An 18,385-nucleotide genomic window follows, 5' to 3' on the forward strand; every position below is an offset into this window, starting at 1 on the left:
AGGACTATCAGTGTAAAGATTTTGGATGTGCATCTTGGAGAGATCTCTGCCATTATATGAAGTGGTCCATTCCTGCCTTCCTTTATTTTCTGGATAATCTGATTGTCTTCTATGTCCTGTCCTATCTTCAGCCTGTAAGTAAATTTGACAAAAAGAAAAAAAAAAAACATTGAAGCAATATAGAAAAAATGAACTGTTCTTTTATTATTCTTGTTGGCTTTGGTTGTCTTATGTTGACATTGGCATTGATGCTACTTATTGCTATTATTGGCCTTCTTGAGTTAATATTAGCTATTTTTAAACTCCTAGACAAGAATTTTTTCAGTGGGTAAGCCTATAATCTTGGCAATTTGTGAGGAACAGCCCTACACTCACATAGTCTCTCTGTTAGAAGAGGGAAGTCTTTTGGTGGGAGAATATCAGTTGCAATCTGTGAGTGCCTTCTAATTAATCTCCATTTAATTTAATCCATTCTCCACACAAATATCAAAATGATTTTCTTAAAGCTAACCATGTTCTCCCTACCCCTACTTATTCATTAAACTCCAATAGATTCCTTAGTATCCTCAACCCTTATAATATGGCCTCATCCAATCTTCCTCATCTTAACTATTATTCTCTTTGGGCCAGTTTTCTTGGCCTAATTTCTGTTCCTCACATAGAAAATCTTATCACTTGTTTCTTTGCCTTTCCACTGTGTATTCCACCCCTGGAATGTTTTTCCTTTTCACTTTTGTCTCTTATAACCCCTGGCTTTCTTCAGCTCAGCATCCTTGATTCCAATGCTTCCCTCTACAATCAGTCTTTACTGTTCTTCCCAGTGACCTTCCATCTACTATGTATGTACTTTGTGTGTACCTATTTACATAATTGTTTACTTCCTGGTCAGAATGTAAACTCTTTGAGGGAAGGGACTGTTGTTGCTGGGTTTTTTGGTATATGCTTAAAAAATGTTTGCCACATACATAGTCACCATTAACAAAAAGTTTGTTGATTCATTGATTAAATTCAGTGAACATTTATTAAGCACCTCTTTTCTGTAAGAGTCTGGGTCCTTGAAATGTGATCTACCAATAGGGAGGCAGAGCCAAGAGGGTAGAGTAAAGGCCCTGAAATCTTCCCTAAACCACTCCAAATTTCTTTAAATAATGATTCTAAACATAATTTCAGAGTGTTAGAACATACAAAAGAGGAGTAGAACATTTTCCAGCTGATAACAATTTAGAAGGTCAGCAGGAAAAATCTGTGGCATGAGGAGTCCAGCATGCAGTCCTGGCACAGGCTGTGCCAATACAACCCTGGCCCCATCCTGACTCCAGCATCAGCAAAGGAAGATTGGGCCTTGGGTTTCTGAATCAGTAGCAGTACTGGTAGTTTCTAGACCTTTCATCCCAGAGACACCAAAGACAACTTGGAGGGTCAGCAGGAAAAATCTGTCAGTAGGGTGAGCAAACCAGGAATGGACATGGGCAACAAGAGAGGCAGCACCTTCTAGAGGCCTAAACTTGCAGGAAGCCTCTTTACTAGTACTGTTGCTTTAGCACACTAAATCTTATAGCTACAATGGAGCAGGAACATTCTTTACATTTCCAAGGGAGAAAAGAATGATTTTGGTCCCTAAAAGAATCTCTTAAAACAGTTTGGGACAGTACACCTTCCACTCTGGAAACAGAGCCCTATTTTAACAAAGAGTTAAAAACTGAGTAATAGATTAGGAAAATGAGTAGACAACAGAAAAGAATTCTGACCATAGAAATTTAATATAGTGACAAGGAAGATCAAAACTTACACAGTCAGAAGACGATAACAAAGTCTAAGCTCCTACGTCTAAAGCCCCCAAGAAAAATAAGATCTTAGGCTATGGGAGAGCTTAAAAGGGATTTTGAAAATCAAGTAAGAAAATTAGAAAAAAAAATGAGAAATTGGTGGAAGAGAAAATCAAAAAGATAATGAAGAGAAGAATGTAAAATTTACCAAATGGAATACCAAATGTGGTCTGAAATCTCATTGAGGAAAATAATTTCTTGAAACTTAATAGCTGAGGAAATGAAAGCTAATGACTTTCTGAGAAATCAAGAGAAATAATTTTAAAAATTTTAGTCTACCTGAAAATCATGATAAAAAAGAGTCTTGACATCATATTTCAAGAAATTATAAAGGAAAACTAAGAGTAAATAGAAATTAAAAGAATCTGCCAATCACCTCCTAAAGATACCAAAATGAAAACTTCCAGGAATATTATAGCTAAATCTAGAACTCCCAGATCAAAGAGGAAATGTTGTAAACATCCAGAAAGAAACAATTCAAGTATAGTGGAGCCATAGTCAGGATAACACAAGATTTATCAGCTTCTACACAAAAGAATTAGAAGATCTGGAAAATGATATTCTAAAGAGCAGTGAGTGATGCTAGGATTGCAACCAAGAATCAACTACCTAGCAAAACTAGGTATAATCCTTCAGGGGGAAAGATGGATATTCAATGAAATAGAGGAATTTTAAGGATTTGGATGAAAAGACCAGAGCTGAAAAGAAAATTTGATTTTCAAATATAGGACTCAGGAGAAGAATAAGGAGCTAATTAGGAAAGGGATATCATAAGGATTTAATAAGGTTAATCACTTTAAACTATTACTACATGGGAGGACAATATTTGAAATCAAAATTTTCTCATTATAGCAATTGGAAGAAATATATATATATAGACAGGGAACAGGTATAAGTTGAATATGAAGAAATATATCTAAAAAAAATTAAGGGAAGAAAGGGAAAGGGTAAGATGGAATGGTACAAATTATCTGTCATAAAAGAGGCAAGAAAAAGCTTTTGCAATGAAAAGGAAGAGGGGATAACAAAGAGGAAATAACATACAGACTCAATTTGGGTATAGAAATCTATCTTATCCAGAAGAAAAGTAGAAGGGGAAAGCGTATAGGAAGGGAGGAGAATGATAAAGAAGAAGGCATATTGGGGAGAGAGTGGTTAGTAAAACACTTTTGAGGGGGAGTCAGTAAAAAGAAGAGAGAATAGAATAAATAGGGGGCTAATATAGTTAGCAATAGAGATTGGAAAATAATTTTGAATCAAGTTTCTCAGATGAAAGCCTCATTTCTCAAATGGATAATTAATTGAGTCAATTTATTTTAAAAAATAAGAGCCATTTACCTATTGATAAATGATCAAAATATAAGAGCTATGTTGAAAAATCGTGTATGTTCTTTTACCTAACAATACCATTACTAAGCATGAATCCCCAAAGAGATTTTTTAAAAAGGGAAAAGGATCTATATGTACAAAATTTTTTTCTAGTAGCTCTCTTCTCAAGGCAAAGAATTGGAAACCGAGGGATGCCCTTCAATTGAAGAATGACAATAAATTGTGGTATGTGATTATGATGGAATATTACTGTTTTATAGGAAAAGATGAACAGGATGTTCTCAGAACAACTGGGAAAGTCTTCTATGAACTGAAACAAAGTGAAATGTATTGTGTACAAAGTAATCAGCTGTGAATGACTTTGTAATTCTCAGTATTAGTGATCTATGACTACTCTGAAAAACTTATGATGAAAAAATGGCCATACATACCAGAAAAAGCGCTGGTTATGTCTGAAAACAGTTTAAAGCATCCTTTTTCTTTACTTTTTCTCAAGGGCTTTTTTGGAGGGAAGGGATGTATGTTTTCTTTTAAAACATGACTTTTATAGAAATGTTTTGCACAACTTCACATGTCCCTTTTTAAACAGGGTTGGGGTGGGGAGAAAGGGAGAAAATCTTGAACTCAAAGTTTTAAAAACAAATGTAAAAAATAATTTTACCTGCAACTGAGAAAATAAAAATATTAAATAAAAAAAAGAAATGTATTCTTCTAGTCATCTGGAGCTGAATGGAGGTGAAGTTAATAAAGAAAGTTAAAAATGCTCCTGATAACATCAGTAGAAGCACTATTCTAGGTAGAACCTTGTATTGATGTAACTTAAAACTTCAAAATACTTGGCACACATTCTGTTCCCTTGCTAGCAAATTTCTACTTTCTATTCATTTATTTTTTGTGATTGGGAAAACTATCTTCTGAGGCAAAGTTACTTTTTCCTTACCAGATCTCCTTGTACCCTTAACTTTATTCAGGTCACCCAAAATGCTTCCTGGCCCCTATTCTCATCTTTCTTTCCCTTCTACCAGCCCTCAGGAAACTCCACACTGTTGTTAAAGTACAATACACTTCATCTCCAATTTTTTTTTCCTCACCCTTCTTGCGTCTCCTGGCACTCAGAAATCTCTCTTTTGAAGATATATTATCCTTTGTCAGCCTTTCTTTTGAGGGTACATACAGAAGCCAGCTGGAATAATCAGCATACAAATACTCCTGACTTACTTTCAGTTCATCTTTTTACCACCAGTCTTTCTTCCTTTGAGATTCACTTTATATATAGAACATTTAAAAAGATTTAATTAACAGAAATTTATTTTCTCTCCTTACTCCAACCCCACCTCTTTGGTCAAAAAAAAAAAAAAAAGTTCCTTATAACAGATATACATAGTCAAGCAAAACACATTTTCCTATTAATTGAAAAATGTCTGATTTTATTTTCTGTGATTCTCTCTATCCTTTGGCCATGAATATACTTTTTTCTCCCCTTATTAATCAGATAGTTATTTTTTTCTTATTTATTTAATTTGTTTATAATGTGATCTTTTAAATTTAGATAACATAGATATTTGGAGTTTATCTCAGTATAAGGTATGAGTTACTAATCTAAATCTAATTTATTCCATATATATTACTACTGTTCAAGTTAATAGATTCATTTGGTTCTATATGTTGTATACCTAAATTGTTGCACTGATCAATCTCTCTATTTTTTAACCAATAAAAAATTGTTTTGAGAATTATTACTTTATAATGAAGCTTGAATACTGATACTACCAGGCCTACAGACCTCCTTCATTCTAACTTCTTCATCATGCTCCTTGAGATCTTGGCCTTTTATGCCTCCATTTGAATTTTATTACCATTTTTTCTAATTCTATAAAGTAATACTTTGATAACTTGATATGTTACTGAATCCTTTGATAGCTTGATATGGCACTGAATAAATAAAGTTACATTATGTTAATTTTATCATGAGCAATTTATATTTCTTCAATTATTTAGATCTATTCAGTGTTCAGATCCTTACTGCCTTCATCTACTTCTCAATAAGTCCTTAGTCCCTGACTTATAGTTATCTCTACTTAACCTTTTCTCTTTTTCGTGGGAACTTAAGTCTTTGTGTCAGTGAGCCCACAAACACCCCTGACTTCATAAAGTTTATCAACTTCCTCAGTTGTGGTTTTTCTTTCCAGTATATCTCAGCAACTGCCAAGGACCATCAGTCTAAGTCTTATTGCCATCTCAAACTGATCCAAAATTAAAAAAAAAAAAAAAAATCCTTCTCAAATCATTTCCTGGTATTTTTCTCCCTCTCCCACAGTGTCCCTCCATTTCATCCTTCTTTTCCTCTACACTTAATAGCGTTCTTGTTCTCTTAGTCCATCACCTTGTTCTGGCTTTACTTCTCTCCTTTCACTATCTGGAACCTAGATTTAATGTGTGTTTGTGTGTGTGTGTGTGTGTGTGTGTGCGTGCGTGGGCGCGTGTATGTTTTTTAAGCACTATTTACAGTCCTTACCTCCCTCTCCCCTTTGTCCTTAAACCTTTTAAACTGTAATACTCCTCGTCTTAGGAATGTCTATCTTAGGATCATCAATATTTAGATTTGTAAAAAAAAAAAAAAAAAAAAAAAAAAGACAGATCTGCCCGTACAGCTCTTTTGTCCTATGCAAGAGAAAGTTTTAGAGGAGAGGAGTAAAGTCACTTGCCCAAGTTCACACAGAGAGTGTGGCAGGGCTGGAATTTGAATCAACATCCCCTGGCTCCAAAGACAGACAATAGCATTGTTTTCATTGTACTATTTTGCCATCTTTGGTACTACTTGGGAAGTACAAAATACTGTTGAATGAAGTCACAAAATCATCCAGATTGGATTTCCTGCAAATCCACATTGTCTGACTTCATCATTATTCCCAATCATTTTATTCACTTTTTTTTTCTTTTAAAAAAGTTAATAAATGGAAGTTTGTTTAGCCGTAACATTGAAGGGCTATCCAAGTGAATATAGATTCACTGACTTAATTAGGCATAGCTTACCTGCCTCTGAGTTGACCATGCTAGTGGCATGTCAGAAGTCTAAGGGAAGAGCTGCTAGGACTCCTCTTGTGTTGGCTGTGTGCTTAGGTCACCAAAAACCTGCATTTATGATTTGATCTTTTGTCCTTTGGGCCAATTAAGATTTAATACCTTTTAAAAGAAAAAATTGATTATTCTGAATTCTGAATTTAGTAGCCTTTCTTTATACAAAGTAGTCATCAATGAATATTTGTTAAGAACTTACTACACAATGAAGCACTGTGCTAAGTTCTGAGGATACAAAATCAAACAGTAATAATATCTAGCATTTATATTATGTGTCAGGCACTATGCCAAGCACTTTGCAAATATTGCCTTACTTGATCCTCAGAACAACCATATGAGGTAGAAGCTATTATTATCCCCATTTTTATTTATTTATTCTGTTTTAGTTTATTTGAAAAAAAGGTAAGAAAAAAGAAAAACAGAAAAGGAATAGAAAACAAAATAAAGCAAAACAAAAGAGAACATTGTCATGTGCTCAACAGAATATCAGAGAGGATTCAAAATACGTAAAAATAAATTACCAGATCAATTATATATATATATATATATATATAGCAGAAATTATATTCATGAATGTCCATTTTTTCTTTACTTCTTTGTAAATTTTTCTATGATTCTCTGCTGTATACCTTATTTACTTTATTCTTTATCCCCCCTGCCACTCCCAAACAAGCTACAGTTAAGAAAAGATATGTTTTATAAGTATGTATATATATATATATATATATATATATATGTTGATATATACATACATACACTTTCACACACCCCTCATGTAGACATACATCTTTCCTATCCTAACTTTTTTTTTCCCCACTGAGGCAATTGGGGTTAAGTGACTCGCCCAGGGTCACACAGCTAGGAAGTATTAAGTGAGATCAGATTTGAACTCAGATCATCTTGACTTCAGGGCTGGTGCTCTATCCATTGAGCCACCTAGCTGCCCCTACCCTGCTAACTCTTTAATTAAATTTTACTCCATACTTTGCCTTGCTATTACTTAACCTCCCCTCACCCAAGGATCCCTCTCTTGTCTTCTTCTCTCACTCTTTGTTTCTGCCCATCCTTCCCCCTTTATTTCTTTAGATTTTGAAGGACTCTTTATGGTATATATGTAGTGTTGCCTATTGAACACACTCCCAGTGTAAATAAGTTTTCACAACTATGAGTCCTCCTCCCCCTTCTAATGCCTCTGTATCTATTCTTCCTCTGCACCTCATTTTTATAGCTTCATTACTATTTTTACCTTAACTGTGCCAATCTTTCTTTTGAACTACCTTATTGTTGATATGAATCTTAAACTTATAGTATACATTTCCCATGTTAACAAAACAAACAAGCAGTTTTTCCATGTTTAAACAGTTTATCCACATTGAGTTCCTTAAAACTGATCTTTAATATTGCCTTTTATATGTTAAATTTTCTATTAAGTTTGGGTTTGATTGATAGAAAGTCCTAAAAATCTGCAAGTTTTTTGAAGGTCCTTTTTTTCTCATTTAAAATTATAGATAATTTTGCTGGATATGATATTTTTGGCCACAGCCCAGTTCTTTAGATTGTCAGTAGATATGATTCCAGGACCTGCAGTCTTTTGTTGAGTATTTGAATTGCTTTTTTCTTGTTTCTTGCAAAGTTTTCTCTTTGATCTGGGTATTTCAAAATTTGGCAATAATATTTCTGTGTGTTTTCCACAAAGGATCTCTTTGAAGTAGTGATCAGTGGATTTTTTCTATTTCTATTTTCCCCTCATGTACTCCAGAACAATTTTTTTGGATTATTTTCTGCATTATTTTGTCAAGGTTCTCTTTTTGGTCACAACTTTCTGGTAGTCCAATTATTCTTATATTTTTCTCTTCTTGATCTGTTCTCCAGATCTGTTGTTTAGATTCTATATTCTCATTCTTTATAATCTGTTTTGTTATTTCTTGATCTCTTATAGCTTCACTGGCTTCCCTTTGCCCAATTCTAATTTCAAAGAATTATTTTCATCTCTGAGTATGTCTATTCTAATTGGTTATCTTTTTTTTTCCTCCAAAATCTTCTTGTTTTTCTTGGGTGATATTTATTTATTTATTCATTCATTTATTTATCCATCCATTTATTTATTTATTCACCTATTTATTTATTTTTGTTTTTCTTCAGTGTCTCTCATTTGATTTTTAAATTCTTTTTTTTTTTTTTTTAGTTCTATAAATTCTCTCTAGTCAGGGAGCCTTTTCATGTTACTCTTTGGGGTAGAACCTTTTTTTTATTTATTTATTTAACTAAAGGGCTCTCCTCTGAAGACCCCAGTCTTCCCTGTTTCCATAATATATTTCAGTGGTGGGGTTCTTTGTTCTTTGTCCATTCATTTTTTTTTAAACAAGAGGTATGAAATGGGGGGATGTATCTCAAGCTTCCCTTCAGTTCTCCCCTCTGACCAGGAACCTTAAACCAAAAGCTTCATCCTCCTGCAAGTATCCACAATCAGCAGCATCCCTGCCCCATGCCTTTGCACTCACTGGGTGCTGATTCCTTTTAAGATGTTCCATCTAAAGATAAGTTATTGGAGCTCCTAAGTGGGCCCACAGCACATAGGGACCCAAGCCTGGAGTCAGGAAGACTCATCTGAGTTCAAATCTGGCCTCAGACATTTCCTAACTGAGTGACTCTGGGCAAGTCACCTACCCCTGTTTGCCTTAGTTTCTTCATCTGTAAAATGAGCTGAAGAGAAAAATGACAAAGCACTCCAACAAAGCACTCCAATATCTTTTCCAGGAAAGCTCCAAATGGAGTTGTGAGGAGTCAGACAAGACTAAAACAACTGAACAACAACAACAAATCATTGCTATACATACATGATATTAATTCATTGTCTGTGATATTTTTATGCATAATGAAATTTCCCTATTTTATTCAAGTCCATTTTTACTCTTGCCTTATCTGAGATCATGATGTTGTCCTTGTTTTTTTCTGTATTTAGTTAAAACATGATAAATTTTATTCTGGTATTTGCCTCTCTGAAGCTTTCTGTCTCAAATGTTTTTCTTATAGACAACATATGAGCCTCTGCTTTCTAATCTGCACTGCTCTCCCTCCATTATATGGGTGAATGATCTTAATCACATTCACAATTGGAATTGTTACTTGTGTATTTCCTTCCTTTTTATCCTATTAAGCCCTGCCCTTCAATTTATGTTGCTTAAGTCTCTCTCTCTCAATTCTCTTTTCCCCTCTCTCCTTCCTTCTCTAACCTTCTGTTGTATTTAATATATTTCGTCATCAAACTGTTCATATTTGTATGGTCTTTCTCAGTACAGTTGAAAATATGCTTTTTTGTGCAGCTTCTTTTTCATGCACTCCAGTATGTGGCAAATTCTAGCCTCTTTACTTCTTTTTTCTTCTCTAATGTATTTCTTTTCTTCTTTTCTTGTCCTTTTATTTTCATAAGATGATCCAAATCAAACTTCTCCTCTGCCCTCTGACTTATTACTTTCTCTGTGATCCCTGAAAATCGGGTTCTAAAGAAATTTTAGGATTTAAACACTTCATTATTATATAGTCCCTTCCAATTGTTCTATGTGTTTACCTTTCTATGCTTCTCTTGCTGTGGTTTCCATTTCAAAGTATCTACTCAGCTTGGGTCTCTTCATTAGGAATGCTGGAAAGTCCTCAATTTCATTAAAGAGCTATATTTTCCTCTTGTAAGATTATACTCAGTTTTGCCAGAGAAGTTATTCTTGTTCTTAAGTCTTTACCTTGTTTCCATTTGGAATATTTATATTGAAAGCTTTTTTCTCCTTGTCACTCAATGGTATTAGACCTAGATGATCTACATGCCTAATACTTGCCATTCTAATCGTACTAGTTATTCATCTGGGCTACTTATATTGAGGAATGTGTTAACCTGACCTGAAGGAAAGTCAAACAGTTTCTTTAACCAGATTGCTCTTACCCTAAACTGTTCTATGCTCTACCAGGCTTTAATATTAATTTAAAAATCCAGTTCTTCCAGGAACACTTTTATTAGTAACTTGGCATATAACTCATCTCCTCAACCACTTTATGTATCTAGGGTGCCTTCACTTCTTTATATGTGTGTTATTATTGGTACATGAATCTATATGTTCACATTATATTGTGATTTTGAGATTTCTCTTTACAAAAGACAGGAGTCTTTTTTTTTTTTTTTACAGTAATTAGATGGCATTGTGGAGAGAAGAGAGAACAAAGTCAGAAAGACCTGAATTCATTTACTGATTTATAGAAGACCTGAATTCATATACTGATTTATAGTTAATAACTTTGTGACTTTGTATAAATGATTTAATCTCTCTCATCCTCAGCTTCCTCATCTGTAAAATGGGGATGATAATAAAACTTATCCTCCAGAGTTATAAGAATCAGATGAGATAACATGTAAAATCCTTTGCAAAACCTTAAAGTGCGAAATAAATGTTAGTTGTTGCTATTAATATTTAACTTTTATTTCACCTAACCTAAGCCATACTCAGTATCCCAAAGGTCTTACTGTGATTTCAAGCTTCAATAGTTTTAAAACTTTAAAGTTTAAGTTCTTTAAAACTTCTGGGACACTGTATTTGAACTGCATGTAGAACAATGAATACTATCTGCCCTGTGGATACACAATAAGTTAAATAATCATGAAAATATTTCACAGCCTTTTTATTATCTAGATCTATTAGAGGAGGCAGTGGTTGTGAAAAAGAATATTTATAATATCCTTGATTTCACAAAGCCAGCAAGAAATTGCAGCAGAATTGTTGAAAGTGGATAAGATCAAATAGGACAAATCATTAAAGAAGGAGATTAATTTGGTCTAATGTTTAATGTTAAGGAAAACTATTAATTATAGTCAGTAAAATATTCAGTATTGATGTTCCCTCAGAAAATGTTCCAACACTAAAGGACTTTTTCTGTAATATGGATGATCAGTTGTCAAGCATATTATAAATAATTACATATTTATTCTGTGTATAACATAACAAAAGACTAAGTGTTCCAAATTAAATATGTTGTTTGTTCTATACTAGCTTTGTTAATAGTTTTCTCTATTTGTTTGGCCAAATAAAATTGTCTTTATATGACAAAATTTCCATCAGCCCTGACCAGAATTATCATTGTCACTGCATAGCCTACAAACATTTATCTTCAACAAAATATACCAAATACTCCTCATCCCAATGTAGATTTCTATAAATATGTAATAAAATAATACAAGATTTTAAGTTCTTCTCCAAGATTATAGAAAACCCGTGATTTCACTGATAGAGAGAACTCCTAGTAAGGAAACTTAATAATACTTTAAAAAACAGAAAGTTCCAGTAAATCAACAATATAAATTAACTATGAAGAAAGTAAGTCAGAAACATGTATAGCAAGAAGCAATGGATTTGGAGTAAGAAGGCCTAGATTTAAGCCCTGTTTTCCCTTCTTCCCTCTTCTCCACAAGTCATTTATCAGTTGGTATGACCATTTTTCTTACTATCCTTATTGTTGTTTAGTTGTTTTAATCATGTCTGACTCTTCCTAAGCCTATTTAGGTTTTTTGTTTTGTTTTTTTAGTAGAGATACTGGAGTGCTTTGCTATTTCCTTCTCCAGATGATTTTAAAGATGAGGAACTGAGGCAAACCACATTAAGTGATTTGTCCAGTGTCACACAGTAAGTGTCTGAGGCTGGATTTGAACTCATGAAGAACAAATTATCACCTGACTAGGGGATATAATAGTAACTGCTCCCTGCCTATCTCATAGAAATTGATGAGATGATTCAAAGAAATACTTTGAGAACTTGAGATATTCATTGTGAATATGAAATTTGATGAAAATTACTCTTAGTGCTTACTTAGCTTCCAAAGCCAAACCTTCAGAATTTATGTCTATCTTTGAATCTGCACATGCAGATTGTTTACATGAGCAGTTAAGCATGGATTTTCAAGTCCTGCTTAATACTTGATTATATCTGCATAAATTTACCCAGCAATAACAATGGAATTTAATCCTCTAGTGAAAGAGCTGCCCTAATAACCTCTATATTTTGACCAGAAAGCCTTTTTGTCAAGTGAACACCAAGTTGAGAGATTTCTGAGGTCATTACTTTGTTTCCATTGTAACCCTATCTTCTGTTTCTTTCTAGGCCATGGCTGTGCTCTTCTCAAATTTTAGCATTATAACAACAGCTCTTCTATTCAGGATAGTGCTAAAGTAAGTAACTTACTGTGAAAGCATATATCATACCTTAAAATTGCCTCACTCTGTTTCAGATGATAACCTTGAACACCATAATCTCAGAGTCCAATTTGGATTTTATTCCTAGTTTTCTTTGTTGTATTGGATAAGTTATTTAACCTATCTGGAAAGTAGGGAAACTCAAATCAAAGCTCCAATGAAAATTTGACCAAATCCCCTTGATAAGGTGTATTAAATAGTTTGAGCTCTTCCAAAGAAAGATAAATGTGCAAAGTAGTGTTAGTATTTTATTTTTGAGACTCTGGGTTTCTGCAAATAATTCCTAAGTAAGGCATCTGGGCCTTTCCATCCATCTTTCCTCTCTATCCTCCCATTCTCCCAGTTAAAATGTGAGTTTCTTAAGATGAAGCACTGAATTGATTTTTTAAATTTGTATCCCCATGCCTTATTAGCGCAGAGTTTAACACAGGAGCAATTAATAATTGCCTTTTCATTCATTCATATTCCCTAAGTCATATGTGCAAACATAGGCAGCCATGAATTTTTGGATATGTTTTTAGTTTGGGAGATAGGACTTATATAATATGTTAAAGTATTAAAAAAAAAAAAACTGTAGCTTTTTTCATTTTAAAAATAGCTCTTAAGACAAGTTGGAATGTTACAAATAGACTATAGATTAATAATAATAGGCTTAAACTTTTCACATTATGATAGAAATATTTTTTAGATCCCTGTGGAACAAATTATTTCATTCTAAGCTAGTCAGAAAGTTAACACACTGTGCAAGGAATTGAACTAAATTTTCAGTCTAATGAAAAAACTAATCTCTGCATGTATTTTAATAAAATAATTTAAAATTAGGATCATTAAGTATTTTCAGCTTTGTTAATTAGGCACGATTTTAAAGTATAGTAACTGAAGTGTCCTAAATTAAGATAATGATTAGCTTACATTTATGTATTGCTTTTCTCTGTTAGATAATTTATATTCATTATGTCTTTTGAGGATCACAGCAAACTTATGAAGAAAATAGAGGAGGTATTATTTTCCTTCTTTCATAGATTAAAGTTGAATAACTTGCCCAGGATAAGAGAACTAGGAAATTGAAGAGGTGAGATTCCACTCAAGATCTTTTGTCTTTTTTCCAACAAACCATACTGTCTCCATTTGGAGCTTATGATTCTTCAGATCTTTAATCCTTCTTAATCCTCATTGAAATTGGAAGCTTAATCAAATTGTTTATAATATGGCCTTCTTTTTTCTGTTTCTGATTCCTCAAATCACATATCTGTGTGACACTATGAATAATGATTTAGGATATACAATTGTCAGACTTCTATCCTTCAAAGAATGATAATTTGATATCTTCAGCAATTCTCCAAGTCTAAGAAATTCCTTGAGGATTTTTCCTTTGCCCAGAAGAAATTTTCTTTTATGGTCTTTAAGGAGAGGGGAGGGAAAGAATCTGAAATAAAAGTCATCTCATCTAATTTAGTTTAGTACTAGCCTTTTATTTATGAATTATGAAAATGAAATTTTAACTAATAGGTAGTTTAAGGAGCTTTTCAGAAATATATTTTGAAATATTTGCAAATTACACTCAACTTTGTGACTAATTCTAGAAAATAACTATCATGCAAATGTCTGTGGGTACAAAAGTATTTTCCTATCAATTTACTTTTTAAAATTAGGTATGTATTCCTCTAGTGTGGGGGGAGGGAAATGGAGTCCCAAGCTATCATGAAAATCAAACTTAAAGCAATAATTTTTTTTGCATCACAATTTGTCAAATTAAAACCATTTTATGATGACATTTTAGTCATTGTCTAATTAGACACAAAAATACATGTAAGAAACTCAAAACTATGTTTTTGTTTTGGGTTAGACCACTTGAAAAAAATGTGGCTTTTGTAAAATGGTGGTGTTTTGGTCAAGAGAACAATCTCTAACCCAGTGCAACTATTCCCTTCCCTAGCCTCAAGTGTTTAGATATTTTTAGATATACAAATATATTTAGTTGTACAAATCTATCCATTCTGTACTTTTTAAAAAAACAGTTTTAGATACTTAAAAATATTTATTCTCTTATTAATTTTTATGAATCTGGTGGTTTCTCAAGATTATGATACAATGATCTGTGAGTACAGCTTACAGTAACCCAATCAATGTATGTCAAGAACATATCCAAACAGACAGTAGACAAAAAAGTCGGTCTTAATCTTTAAAACATCATAATTAGGTATGGAAGTTAAAAGAAAGGTTTCCAAAATGAGTTTCAGTGTGAGGTGATTCAGTGACCTGAAGGGAAGGATATCCTATAAATATTAATTAAAAGTCTAAGTTTAAGACCCAGAAACAACAATCAATTTCCTTTGAACTCAGGCAGCAAAGGATTATTTGAGAGCATTGCAGGATTTATTAATCCAAATACTAATGAGTTGGTTTTAATGATAACCATTAAATATAGAGGGTAAAATACATGGAGTAAATATAATCTTATTTTTTTCTTTGTGAATAGGCGACATCTCACCTGGATACAGTGGGCTTCTCTGATGATTCTTTTTTTGTCAATTGTTGCCCTGACTAGAGGGACTGAAAATATACACTTGGCAAGACATAGATTTCATCACAATGTATTTCTCAGTTCATCCAACTCTTGCTTCCTCCTCACAAGGCCACTAAATGAGTGCCATGGAAAAGACAATTGTACAGCAAAGCAATGGACTTTTCCTGAAGTGAAATGGAATACCACAGCCGGGACTTTCAGTCGTATCCGCCTGGGCCTGGGACATGTACTTGTGGTGGTTCAGTGTTTTATTTCCTCGATGGCCAACATCTATAATGAAAAGATATTGAAGGAAGGGGATCAACTCACTCAAAATATCTTCATACAAAATAGTAAACTCTATGCCTTTGGAGTGATTTTCAATGGATTGACTTTAAGCCTTCAGATCAGTAACCATGGCCAGATGGAGAATTGTGGAATTTTTTATGGCCACAATGCATTTTCAGTAGCACTTATTTTTGTCACTGCTCTCCAGGGTCTTTCAGTAGCCTTTATTTTGAAATTTCTGGATAATATGTTCCATGTTCTAATGGCCCAAGTCACAACAGTGATAATCACTACAATATCTGTCCTAATCTTTGACTTCAAACCATCTTTGGAGTTCTTTCTGGAAGCCCCAACAGTCCTTCTTTCTATATTTATTTATAACTCTGGTAAATCTAGAAGTCTGGAATATGCTTCTATTCAAGAAAGGATCAAAGATCTAAGTGGCAATCTCTGGGAACGATCAAGTGGGGTGAGTGAATGTTATTTTCTGTCTCCTCAATCAGAGTTCTAAGGCTAGTTGTTAATGTAAAAAGATGAAAAACAATTTCTTGAATCTCTGAAAATATCTTTTGGATAAGCAAATATTTAATGAATATTTACTCTAGATAAGATGCAAGATGCTATATAGAATATACAAATAAGGTGGCCTAAAATCCTAGCCTCGTGTTCTAGTTGAGAAAATAATATTTAAACATGGAAATGTAAACAATAATATGTAAATAAACATAACTGAGCTCCTTAATTTTCCCTTCATTCATAAATAATAATAGCTAATGTAGTGCTTACTATGTATTAGGCACTGTGCTAAGAGCTTTGCAACTATTATCTTATTTGGTCTTCACAACAACCTTGCAAGGTGGATGTTTTTATCATCATTGTATAAATAAGGAAACTGAGGCAAACAGGAATTAAGAGATTTAATTTAACTCAGCTAGTGAGTGTGGGAGGCCAAACTGCAGATGTGTATAATATGGCATTATAGTTCTCTCAGATGTTGAATGACAATTTAAGATTCTTTTTGTTGACATATCTCTTGCTTGACCAAAAATTTGGAAATAATTATTTCAGAATGAAATTTGTCAAGTGGACTATGCCAATTTTTTGCTCTACCTCTTGGCCAAATAACAATTATTTATTGTCCTTTTTATCTAAAAGATATAGCCAACACTTTTAAAGGACCTTTGAAAAGGATAACTCTGGGAGGTGAGTGGGGGGAAGAGAAAAGGGGAGAAGGGAAAGGGAAAAGGAAAGGAAAAGGGAAAGGAAAGGAAAAATTAGGAGGCAGAAAGAATTTAGGTTTTTCTTGTTTTCATCCATAGCCATTACTGGTATCGACCAGCAGAGTGTGCTATCTACACTTTTAAAAACTATGACCATACTAAAATCTTGATGTGGTTTTTAACTTTGCAATAAATATAGTGTACATTTTACCAAAATTTATCATATTATAAAATGAGTTTTATGAGATCTTCAGTAACTGGTTTTGCAAGCTATAAATATGCCTTTTTGATCTGACAGCAAAAACTTAACAAAACAAAATCCATCATTTCCCTCCTTTCAAGAAAGGAGGTAATTTGAAAGCTGTAATTATAATATGTTGTTTTAATATATTAATTTCCACATATTTCCTTTAGGATGGAGAAGAACTGGAACTTCTGACTAAACCTAGCAGTGACAATGAATCAGAAGATGATGCTTTCTAGCTGGGACCAAAAACAAATGGCAATTCTTAAGAATACGCTATTAATTTTGAATGTTTTTCTTTTCATTTACAACTTTTTCATTTTTTATTTTGCTAAGAAATATCAAAGGCTCAAGGAAATAACTATGGTATTGAGGCACAGTTGTCCTAGCCCCCCACTTTATAATTTAATGTGAAATATTTACATAGCATCCTTTTAACTACTCCTCTAAACTTGTAGGAAAAACTCATGTCGGTCCATCAAAGACCTGTATTTTTATCAGTGTAGCAGCCCCTTCCATGAATACAAATCATAACCTGCTCTAGTTTATAGTTTCAGAATTTCCCAAAATTCAGAGAGGTTATGATTTGCAGTGAGTAGATGCCTTACCAAAAATGAACCTCACGGCTCTTTTGCTACTGAGGGACAATTTAAATCTTTATTATTCTCTTTGTATAAATACCCTTTACCTTAAATACCCTTACTTTTTGAGAGTAGAGTTATCTCTTTATTTTTCTCTTAAGGGTCTTGGGAACCCTTAATCAAATTTTTGCTCTAAAGAATGCAAATTTCTGACGCTCAGAAGACTGTGGAATTTGTGTATTATTTTTTCCTTTTGCCAAAGAATTTTTTTTTTTTTAAACCAAATGTCCAAATGTGAATTTTATGGGATTCATGAGCAGTAAGTTTTTGGTGATTGTTGTGTAAACTGTTTAAGTGAACAACAATTTAAATCAAAGTAGAATTTCCAGATCACCATAGTTGTTACTTGTACCCAATAGTTTATTCATTGGAACAAGCTGAATTTTTCTCTCTATTAAAAAATATCAAGTTTGCTATTTTTGAATACAGTTAAATTTCAATGGATAATATTTTTATTAATATATTTGTGAATTTTTAAGCAGGATGACTGGTGTATGTGTGTCTGTATCCTGTATTACACTTTTTTTCTAAGAGAAAATTAGAACAGTGTGATTATAGTTCTGATCCCTGCAGTCCTCAAGTGGAGGACTTTGAAAACTAGTATTGGTATTGCACAGTTAGCAACGAATTATTTTAAAACAAAAATACTTAAAAATAAAACATTTTATAATAATTTGTATCACTTTCATAGTTTTTCAATAATTTCAAGTCAGTTTAACATTTATTAAGCACCTACTATGTGTAATGCAGTGCCTGCAAAGAGCTTACTATCTACTGGGAAACATATATACACAGATAAATGCAAGGAAAATTGAGAGTGAGAACATTAAACTAGGGTTTCCATGTCCATCTATTTCCCTATCCTTAATTAAGAGCAAGACAAAACCTTGGAAAACTATGAAATTGGTTTTCTTCCCTTTCCCCAAGTCCTACTTTCAGATTTCATGGTACTTGCCACTTACCAGCTTCCTCTATCTTTTCTGCCACATAGCACCATGTGTTTTGTGTGTGTGTGTGTGTGTGT

General features: G+C 33.2%; 2 protein-coding genes and 1 long non-coding RNA gene across 8 annotated transcripts in view; 1 reads left to right on the forward strand and 2 right to left on the reverse strand.

Moving 5' to 3' along the window:
• SLC35A5 (solute carrier family 35 member A5) overlaps positions 1-18,034 on the forward strand; it is a 49,063-nt gene extending 31,029 nt beyond the window's left edge. For 5 of the 6 annotated variants that reach the window (XM_003763585.4, XM_023498991.2, XM_023498993.2 and 2 more), the window contains 4 exons: positions 1-134; positions 12,371-12,438; positions 14,942-15,725; positions 16,891-18,034. In XM_003763585.4, the coding sequence (XP_003763633.1) occupies positions 1-134; positions 12,371-12,438; positions 14,942-15,725; positions 16,891-16,959 (1,055 nt within the window). In that variant the 3' untranslated portion in view covers positions 16,960-18,034. The remainder of the gene's footprint in view (positions 135-12,370; positions 12,439-14,941; positions 15,726-16,890) is intronic. The other variant, XM_023498997.2, reaches the window with a different exon arrangement.
• LOC116422372 lies at positions 33-15,038 on the reverse strand. The gene is made up of 3 exons (XR_004232987.1): positions 14,954-15,038; positions 6,189-6,338; positions 33-132 (listed from the first exon to the last, which is right to left on the reverse strand). It is a non-coding gene; the product is annotated as an uncharacterized LOC116422372 (long non-coding RNA).
• The window catches only part of LOC105749822 (speedy protein E4A-like), a gene marked incomplete at its 5' end in the record, with an annotated part of 13,370 nt that continues 10,147 nt past the window's right edge, over positions 15,163-18,385 (reverse strand). The window contains one exon of the mRNA XM_031959661.1: positions 15,163-15,259. The remainder of the gene's footprint in view (positions 15,260-18,385) is intronic.

This window comes from Sarcophilus harrisii, chromosome 3 (assembly GCF_902635505.1).
Source record: "Sarcophilus harrisii chromosome 3, mSarHar1.11, whole genome shotgun sequence".
Classification (NCBI taxonomy): Eukaryota; Metazoa; Chordata; class Mammalia; order Dasyuromorphia; family Dasyuridae; genus Sarcophilus; species Sarcophilus harrisii.